Consider the following 10,885-nt stretch of genomic DNA (forward strand, 5'->3'; position numbering starts at 1 on the left):
GCAATCCCACTCAAACATTGCCCAACTGTTCCCTACTTGCAATCACCACAGGGAATTCAGCATGTTTTATTACCTCCTGCTTCTGCCCAGGGCATCTTACCTCTTGTTTTTGCCCAACCTCTTTGGATCCATAGAGCTATCTTTCACAGAAAATTGACCTTGTTCAGTGGTGTTGAACCCCCACTTACTAAAATTCTGTGATGTGGGAACATACTTGTAAAACAGGTAGAACTTCCGAGTGCTCACGCAGTGTCGTTGCGGTTAGTCATCTCTGAACCCAGTTTCTCAGTCTCCATGTTTGTCTTCTTAGATAGAAATCTAATTAAGCACAGACTAATCATACCATCACCAGACCGGGTTTGAATAAGCAAGTACCACTGTAACTAAGTTTCATTGCACAGGTTTACAGAGTTCAGTACTCTGGAGGAACACAAGATTAAGTACTACAGAGGTTTAAGTTTATTCAGCAGCAAGTCTGCCCATTGGTTTTTTTAGGTATGGTTCTGGCTGATTTTCTTGAAGCTTATGGCATGGTTGTATTTTTATTTGTAATCTGAAGTGGTATTACAAAAACTGATACATTGAATTCAGAGAAAAGAAAGAGAATGAGGAAAAAAGCTTTCCAGCTGCGCAACATAAAGCAATACTGCCTGACATCAAGGCTTAATCTGTGTCTTATAGACTTGATTTTATGAAACAAGCTTCAAAAGTAACTTCTGTTTTAGAACATTTATTCACAAACTTATTTGAAAAGAAAAAAAAAAACCCACAAAAAACCACCCCCCCCCCAAAACCCAATCAACAAGTCTTCATTCCTCAGAAGGCCTGGCTTCGAAGTCACAAGCCTGCTTTTTACAAAGGAACTTACTCACACTGGCAAACGCTATAATGTGACACTGGAGATCATTCCACGTGGGTAAGCTCCTTGTCGGCTCAGACCCAAAGAGAAGTCAGGAGAGCTCAAGACAGTTGTAGGCTTGGCCTGCACAGAGTCTCACAACCTAAGGTACAAAGCCCATTTACACTTTCACAGGTCTTTCATGTGGGCCACACAGCATGTTAAGAAACCTGCAGGAGGAGCCGCTAGAAGTAGTCAAACTTCCTCCCTTGCAGAACACTCACTGGACATTTCTAAATGCATCAGTTACAATTCTGCTCCTCTTTTACTAAGCCACTTCTGTTAAATGATCACTTTGCCTTCGTATGTTAAATAAGTGCTTATGAGAACTTGTGTTGTAATTCTTAGTGCAGTTTTTCCAGTTGTTGCTGTAAGAAAAACCACAAATAGTAACAAGCCTGTTAATTGATACCTTTGAGATGAGCAAGAACTAAGCTGACTGAAACACAGCCTACTATATTCATTTGTTTATCGTTTGCATTTCTCTCAGCTCAGACAATGCAGATGTCGTTTTGCTTTAGTTCACCAACTCCATTTTCGAAGTCTCAGTTCTGCAATGTTTTTTTTCTCAAAAATGACAAAAGAAAGATGATTTGATTGAACAGTTTTACTTGATAATAGAAACTTTGCTATCAACATCAGGTTGTATTAACTCTGTGGGGAAAACCAGAGATTAATTAAGTTGGCTTTGTACTGCCAGGTCCACTTAAGTTGCCTACAATACAGATTCCTCACTCCAATTTTTCCTTCTTTTTTTGAGGGGGGGGAAAAAAACCCGATATTAAGAAATTAGCCAAAGTTACTAAAAAAAGAGTATGTACTCAAAAGGAGTATTTAAACCAAGGATTCTTGTTTTGGCTGTGCTCAGACCACTTGCCTCCGGATAGCTTAGTGTGGGTCAGTTTCTGTCCGTGTACTCTTCAAGGCGCAAAAGCCACTTACTCCAGTACTGCCAGCACAGATTGGGATCCATGAAATGTGGATGTGCAGGAGAGCCATTCTTATAGGCAACCACAATGAGTCCACAGCTAACCTGCAGTCAAAAACACAAGGATGTCAGAAATTCAATGTTAATATGCAACTTCAATCAGCAATTCTGAACATTAAACCTCACTGCAAAACATCATCCTTAACATCTAAGTACGTTAAACAAGAAATGTGGAACAAAAGGAGCAATAACTTACCACAAAATAGTTGGAGACTAACATTCAAATGCTGAGAGTTCAAAGCTCTGACTGACTTTAGTGAAAACTGGAGGACTCAGACTCTGAGTAGCAGAGGGATAGGGTCTATTTCAACCATGCAGATGCTGGTAAAATTCCCAGTGACTGATGAGGTTTTGCCTGGGGTCATATAACCAGACTGATGCCATTCTCCAGCGTCAGTCCGAATGGAAATGGTTACTTAGGTGTGTTCTGACATCTTTCAGACTTGACAAACAGCTCTAATCCAAACCCCACACAGCTACTGGGGTGAAGAGAAAGTGGTGGGGGGCAGGAAGCTAATAGAAGAATTCTAGAATTACTGCCTGTATTTCACTCCATAAGGACCATGTCTGTTAAGTGTCTGTGTTTACTGATCTTTAAAACATTCTAGAAAGTCCTCTGAAGAACCAATGAATTACTCTGCTCTCTTCTGCTTTATAATTTCCCCCTTCAATACTTTGTATTGTAATAACAATCCTTCAGGGCAAGCAGGCCCGGCTAGAATTGCATTTGGAGTCTTTAAAAACTTTATTCCACTGTCTTCTGATTAAGTGATTGACAACACCTACTTTCCTCTGAGGAAACACTGTTCAACTTCCAAACACTTTAAGTAAATCACTTAATCCCTCATTTGCTAGTGGGATAGAGCAACACATGATGTGAGCAATGCCCTCCCACCATACTTCCCTTTTTGCAGGCTTTTTTGCTTTACTTCCTTTACTCCTCCTTCCTACTCTCAACACAAGCAAAAGCCACACAGAACAAAGTACTGGGATTGCCCAGATGCCAAGTCACTGTGAGTTCCCCTGACCGCCTAAGATGCTGACCATCCCTGGGTCCCACCAAGCAGTTCCTTAAAACCAATGAAAATATACTGCTGACAGGCAAAGGCAGCAGGATTAGCAAGAGTAGTGGAGTTATTTCACAGTATGTCAGCTTAGCCTGATCAAAGACTGGGCTGCTTTGTTACAAATCCTACCATGTTCCATGATGGACAGCAGGTGCTAAAGGCAGTAGGTGGGGAGAAATGAAAATAATGTGGGCACTGCTGCTTGTCTTGGCAGGTAGCAGGCCTACTGACCTGGAAGTCATAATTGGCATCATGATTTATGGCTCCAATATACGCTGCAACCTGTAATGGGTTGTCAAAAGTGTTCTTCAGAGATGGCTTTGGTTTCTCTGAAGTTTTCCAGTCAATCACACACAACTGGCCTCTGCATAAGAGAACAAGATAGGACAACATTTTAAACGCAAGTTTAGTCACAGTAAGGAACAAGGGATGGGAGAGCAAAGAAAGTCATATCACTCTCAGCCTGTTTCACCCCGATGTCATGTTGCTCATTATTATGTCTAAGTAAGTCTCTTCCACACTGGTAGTTTAGATCTCAAAAATCAAGACTTCCTACTATTTGCTGCAGTTCCTGGCAACTGCTGAGGAGCACTTGACCTTGCCCCACTCATACCCTGCTCCAGGAAGCAATTCTCCAGAAAACAACAGCACTTCTGTCACCAGGTTCATCCAGAAGAGTTCATCCATTTCGCTGCTCTTAGAGATCAGTTCAGCTTCCCCCCAAGAGCTCACCACCACACCTGCTCCAGCTTGGGACACAGCCTCCCACGCGCCACGGAGCACCATGCAACACTGGCATTATCGGGTTTCTTAGAGAACCGGTACCTCACCGATACTTAGCCACGCAGTCTACCAGGCCCAGATACTGAAGAGTCTCATGCTGAACTGCACTTTCCAGAGCTTTCACTTCGCTGATATCTTTTAAGACATGTTGCACACTTGATAAGTAGCCAGAAATAGCAACATCTTCTCTCTGCTCCTTAGTTGCCATCTCTTCAGACAGGAATATAGATTCCAAAGCTGCATGAAAGAGCTCTCCTCGGAGGAAAAGATCTAAGAAAAATGTGAAAAAAAACCCTCACATTTTAGACACTACTCATAATACCCGATGGACTTGTATTCTAGATATTACACAACATAGCTCTTAAACCAGTCCTGTTTTTTGTACTGAAAGCTTGAGGATGTGGGCAGGAGAAGGGAATAAGGCAGAAAAATAAATTGTCAACAGTGAAATTAACATTAATGCTTGCTTTACTTTTTTGGTCTCATCAATTACTCAGCAACAAAATACGACTTTTAAATTTATTGTTTATTCAAAGGCATTTGTGAATTTCTATGAATTAAAAATGTTATTCTAGGCTGCTTTTGCTGTGTTTGCTTCTTCTTCCGTATTGGTTCATTTGAAGGGAACTTAATCTCCTCCTGAAATGGGTGGGCATAGTTCTAGCAGTAAGGGCTCGTTTCAGAAATGATTACAAGAAAGATGAATTTTAAATAGTTATGTAAGGTTTGTTATGCCACCTTATTCACTGACATGCTTAGTAACTCAAAAGGCATAAACACAGCATATTCAGTTTTAAAAAGCATAATAATTCATGCAAGGAGCGCTCGGGTATTTATTAACCTTGCTACAAGAGGGTACCTACTACCCCCCAGGTCCTGCCAGATCCCCTTCAGTCCTACAGCTTGGAGGAAGTCACCTTTGTATGTCTTACAAAATGAAAACCTCTAAATGTATGGCAATTTCATAGAAGAGGCTATATATACTGGATAAACTAAATAGTTACTGAAGAACTTCAACATAAGCAGCAAGACATATAGGTTTTTAAACACTCAAGAGGGCAAGATTTCAGAATGCTTATTTCCATCTCAACATCAGCAGGAAAATATCTATTTGTAAATAGATATTAGCAAATAGAGAAATAAAGGAGAGGCAGATAGGATAGAGCAAAGAATGTCTACAGTCTAATTCTCATTTCCCACACATTTCTGAATCCATTTTAGTGGTCCTAGAACAAAGATCAGAGCTTAGATTCATTGATAACAGATGTGCTCATAATATGGTTTCACCCCTTGAAATGGAAAGAACTTAATGGATTTCCAAATCACTTGTGGGGCCAGATACTGCAGCTATGCTAGCACATCCCAGCCAGCTATCCAGACTATTTCTTCTACTTTGTAATCACACTGTGGTTAGACTTACTTTTAGTATACTCTGCAAAACCATCTTTTCCAAGTTCCAGTATCATTTTCTGCTTCCATCTTTCTAAATAAAAGGCTTGCTGCGGAGAAATAGTCTGCTGAAGAATACGGGTAACACTGGGCATTTTCGTTTTTTGTAAAGCGATTTTCATGGGGAGGTTTGAATCACTGTTGAGAAGGGGTATTCTCTTGTTGGGGTTTATTAAAGGAATCCAGTTCTTGGGAGTTTTTGTTTCAGCTTTAATTGGAGGTCTATGTTTATCTGGTGGCCCATATAACAAATTGTCTTCTTCAAATATTGTCTCTGGTGTTTGGGTGCTGGTTTTGTAAGATGTAACAGAGTAGACCAAGCTCTTGTATTTTTCTTGGTCAACTTGTTCATAACTGTTCGCTTTTTTCTTCTTACTATAAAGACATGCAGAGGTAGCCAGACACATATATGGGAACTGCTTTTGGCAAAAAGGTATTTGAAAAAGCATTCCCAGTTTCCCCGGTTTCCTGGACAGTAGCTGTTGGAATTTCATTCTGACAAGAAGCATTTGTGAGGAGTTAGAGTTTTCCTTCTTCTGTTAGGAACTGACTGTATGTTACCATATTTTCCCCCTGTGGAAAAAGAAATTTGTGATTTCCAGAGTCATAAAACTCTGCCATCAACCTATTTTTGCCCTTTGCCCAACAAAGAACTGCTGTGGTCATAAAGTGCCTTCATACACCTTATGCCACCAAAATTCCATTAGATAAATAATTCATTAAGAGAAAGAATAAGCAATGAAAAGAGGAAATGATCCCGAAAATAACATGTGCTGGTCCACAAAATCTGAAACAGTCCAAACGCGTAAGAATGTTGCAAGTAGCAAATGCTGCAGCAGAGGATGCTCTTACAGCAACAGATCAGAACTGTCATGAAAGGAGACACAAAAAAATGATCCACAACAAACATTCCCTTCAAAAGAGGGAGAGGGAAATAAAAAAAAGGCTATGCAGAAAAGAATGAAACAGATCAATTATTATGAGGTATTAAACACAAGTAAATTTATAGTGGATGCCCAACTTAAGGGGATTGTGGGGACAAAGTACCTTTTGGAGAACAAAACCACATTTTTCTTCTGTATACCTAGGAGAAAGCAGATAGCAGCAGTATATGCATGCTGAAATTGGGAGACACGAGACTGGGAAAGCCAGAATACTGCAAGCACCTTCAGATTCCAATAAATCTTTTGAAGATCTGAGCAAAATATAAAAGTGTTCTTCTAAACTGAGTTTCAAACATAGTTGTGTTCTAAGACACTTAGGAAGTTTAAAAGCAAAAACAGTATACCAGAATTATTGTTCACAGCATAGCTTTCAAAACTGCATTGTAACTGCAGAGCTAAGTCCTAGCAAAGTTTATGCACACGGGTAAAATGTAAAGACTTGAATAGTGGCATTTAAATCAACAGTAAATACTTGCAGAATCGAGGCCCTATTCTCCTACTGAAAGTTATCTGCTTACCATTACAAAGTTCCCCTTCCATCCACTGCAAACAAAGAATACAGGCAATACACACTGCCAACTAACATCAGCATTTTGCTCCTGAAAATAGTTTAACGTTACTCTTTTCTTTCCCCACACTTTTTACACAGCGCTTCATACACTGCGCAAACCATAGGTGCCACAGAAAACAAAAACATAGTAGGAGGAGTTATTTTGTACGGGCAGATCCTGCGCTCATGCAGAACTGCAGTGACACCAATGTGTGGGTGGGGTGCAGGCATCTGTCACAGGAGAACATTTTGCAAAAATGGGGCTGTATCGGCTGCAGTTGATGAGACCAAGGCATCTTGTAAAAAGAGGCCGAGACCTTGGACTCTGGCTCCATAGATACTGTTCTTCATCTGTGAAGGAACAAAACCCTGTAGATGCTTAATCAGAGGTAGGCAGATACTGCTTTTTTCCTTATTGGCTTTACATTTTCACTCTGACTTTGTATGGTTTGGGCAAATAATAACTGTTCTGTAACCTGACAGCATGTAACCTGATACAAAATTAACCTGTCAAAAGCAAATCTGAACCAGGAAAACACAATTAGGTTGGATCAGAACTTTGCATCATGTAGCAGTGGCATTTCTGACCCAGTACCAGGTGTCCTACAGCCACATTTGCCATACTGTAGTTAGATGGTCTAACTCAGTCTTTAGTAAGGGTTTCCTATAATTACAACACATATCAATCAAAATAGTTAATGATTTTAAAACTGCTTCATGGTCCATAAGTGAGTAATGGAGGAAAATAATGAAAGTACCAACTGGTTAATTCTGCTACTGACTTTTTAGTCTGATTAGATATAAAGCAAGATACCTTACAAGGGAAACCTTGCCATTTAAGATACTTTTGAATGTGTCACTTCCCTTTTTAAATCATTACATTATACTTAATATCGAATCAAATCTAAATCTGCTTTCTTTATCCAGAACTGGGCTAGGTGGAATTGCACTCATTTTCTCATTTTCCAGTGTTCAACACCAAGAATGGACATGATTCTCACTCTGAGCATCCTCTGACCTTCAGATTCCTGTCAAAACTACTCTCCTGCCCACACATGAAGAAAGCACAGTCAGGTGCATTATGAAAGGACAAACGAGACAATTTCAACCATTTTATTGCCATAAAAGTATGCAAGTTTTGCCAAAAAATAGAAGAACCTGCTTTAGACATGTTACACAGCATCAAGAAATTGGACTGTATGATCTGTAACTCAAGTTCTGCCCTGCTTCATTTCTTGAACCTGTGAGGAAGTTTTACAAATTTAGGTGAAACATAACCAAATTTTATATTACCTCTCATTTCTTATATGATATCAAAAAGCTGTTTACTAGCAGCTTGCCAGAAATTTGTAACAACATGATGAGGTACATGGTTCAGTTTTTCAGTTCTCCTTGGGTTTTCAGTCCATGAATTTTGCACATCTACACTATTACTACCAATTGTTCTAATAAATTTATTTTTAAGATGCTCCCCATGTTTGTCATTGACTGTCACTTGCAGCTCACTTCTGCAAATCTGCTATGCCAGGATTTACAGCAATTCATTCTTCTCAGAAGACTATCACATTTTTTAACATATTTTTCAGTGTTGGAATAGGATCAGTTACCTGGCAGAATCTGCCCCTTGCTGAAAAAGAAATAATGAATGATGTTAGTGTATTACAAACAGGTGTCAGTTTGCTGCAGGAGGTAACAAAAAACAGTAAAAGCAGCAAAGCGATACATAAAGGTCAGGCTTCAATACCATAAGCAAATTGCTTCACCGTATTTTTTAATGATCAAAAGCAGCACAGAAAAAATAATCTCTCCTCTCTTGGGGTTTACCTCTACCTAGAGCTGCTGAAGCTGTGATTTAAAATAAAACAGGAAAAAAAATACTCTTATTCCAATATAATAGTATCCAAGCTTGTAGTTTCTCAGGCTACTGTTTGATGACCATTAATATGCTTACCCAAGTGTATTAATCAGAACAGAATAAACGCTGGGTCAATGACTGTGTATTTGCCACATTAGCCAGAGCACAAAAGAAAGAGTTTACTCTGGCGCTGTGTCAGCTGCAGGAAGCAAGATGACACCTGATTCAGCATAACGTTCACTTGTAGTAAGCTACGCCCTCAATATTTTTCAAGGAATAAATTTATACCAGATCCGTGTTTTGAATCATGAGGCTATTAAAATATGCAATATTACAAGCCCTAGAGCTAATTTGCTATAACACTGATGCAGTGTTTCAGTAAAGCCTAGTATGAATTTTAAATTAACAGCCTATATCGTTCTGGAGTAATATCTGTGGCAATGTTTGTGCACTCTATGAACTGAACCACGAGTAAAGGGATAGTTTGCCAGCTGCTGTGCTGTTCTGCAAAAGGAAAGAGGTTCTACAATTGCTAAGCAATGAAGAACGCTTCTATCTAGTGGAATAAAGAATCATGTGTTTTTCAATAAATCACAGTGGAAGTTCTGTGCAAGTCACTTACATTTACAAGAAAGAACTGGAGTTGGAGAGGTCTGGATCTATTCTCATACACAAAGAACAGAATTTAACTGATATTTTTCTCTGGGGAAGTGTCTCCCTTCTCTCTGAAACGGTTTGTGTTCAAAGACTGGTAGAATTTCTTCAAGTACTGCATGATGACCCACACTGGAGAACTGAACACAAATCAAATAACCTGGTGAAAAAAAAACCAAGAAAGGACTTCTCTTAAATTTCCCAAGCTAGTTGACTTTGCAGCTCCAACAACAACTGTACTAACACAACCAAAGAAGTTTTTCCAGGATAGGAATAAGTGGCCTGAGGGAAACAAAAAGGGTTACTTAAGAAAATGTTCACATCCATAAAAACCTCCCTCCAACTACAGTTTCAGACTATAATCCGTATAGATTTTTCTCAACAGTCACCTATCAAGCAAACAAAAGCACTAGTTTACTTCAGAGACAATAGGAAAGAGCACTACTAAACATAGCTACAGATGAAGGGATCGAGAAGAGCCCTGCTGACGACTCGGGGGCACTATTATGTGAAAAGCTGGACATGTGCCGCCAGCGTGTGCTCACAGCTCAGAAGGCCAACTGTATCCTGGGCTGCATACAAAGCAGCGTGGCCAGCAGGTCAAGGGAGGTGATTCTGCTCCTCTACTGCACTCTGGTGAGACCCCACCTGGAGTCCTGTGTCCAGCTCTGGAGCCCTCAGCACAGGAAAGACATGGACCTGTCAGAGCAGGTCCAGAGGAGGGCCACAGAAATGCTCAGAGGGATGGAACACCTCTCCCATGAGGATAGGCTGAGGGAGTTGGGGTTGTTCAGCCTGGAGAAGAGAAGACTCAGGGGAGACCTTACTGCAGCCTTCCAGTCCTTGAAGGGAGCCTATAAGAAAGATGGGGACAGACTTCTTAGCAGGGCCTGTAGCAATAGGACAAGGAGTAACGGTTTTAGACTAAAAGAGAGTAGATTTAGACTAGATATAAGGAAGACAGTTTTCACAATGAGGATGGTAAAACACTGGCACAGGTTTCCCAGAGAGGTGATAGATGCCCCATCCCTGGAAACATTCCAGGTCAGGTTGGACAGGGCTCTGAGCAACCTGATCTAGTTGAAGATGTCCCTACTCATTACAGGGGGGTTGGACTAGATGACCTTTAAAGGTCCCTTCCAACCCAAACCATTCTATGATCTGTTGCCCCATGTTCCTAATTTCAGGAGAGCAAATCCACTGGTGAAGGTATAATTTTAAGTTAACATCACAGGCTTTTTTCTGGGAAGAAGTATTGCTATTCCATGTAGAGAAGCAACAGTAACCTATCCTCTTGGTTGGAATGACCACTTTATCTTTTTTCTGGTTACAACTTAACAATGTAGGCTTTGACAGCTATATCAATTTTAAGACATTGCACATTTGCTTGTTCAGTGCCTCCACCTCTCTTCCTTGGTTCTCTGTAAGCTAAATCACTGAACCTATCCAGGTTAAAAACACACCTCTCTCTTTTGGGAAGTTAAGAGCATGGGGAGAAAAAGGAGATTAAAAAAAAATAATAAAAAAATTTAGCAACCCAGTTTAAAGCACAAGCCCACAGAGCTCCACTGGATCAAAGGGATAACAGGCTTCAGTACTGGGAAGGAAATTAGTGGGAAATAGGGTTGTAACACAAAGTCAGTGCTTTCGGCAAAGTAATCTGTGAAAGAGCTGGCCTAACTCAGTGAACAGCAAGT

The 10,885-nt window shown here is 40.2% G+C and overlaps 1 protein-coding gene across 1 annotated transcript; it reads right to left on the minus strand.

Moving 5' to 3' along the window:
• Positions 1 to 1,796: 1,796 nt before the first annotated feature.
• On the minus strand, positions 1,797 to 5,694 carry MGME1 (mitochondrial genome maintenance exonuclease 1; the record flags this gene model as incomplete). Its single annotated transcript, XM_081998485.1, has 4 exons — positions 1,797 to 1,931; positions 3,185 to 3,317; positions 3,784 to 4,006; positions 5,157 to 5,694. 4 exons carry the CDS (start codon positions 5,692 to 5,694, stop codon positions 1,797 to 1,799), a joined length of 1,029 nt encoding a protein of 342 aa, XP_081854611.1.
• Positions 5,695 to 10,885: the final 5,191 nt, after the last annotated feature.

This window comes from Phaethon aethereus, assembly GCF_964289735.1.
Source record: "Phaethon aethereus genome assembly, chromosome: 3".
NCBI classification, from domain to species: domain Eukaryota; kingdom Metazoa; phylum Chordata; class Aves; order Phaethontiformes; family Phaethontidae; genus Phaethon; species Phaethon aethereus.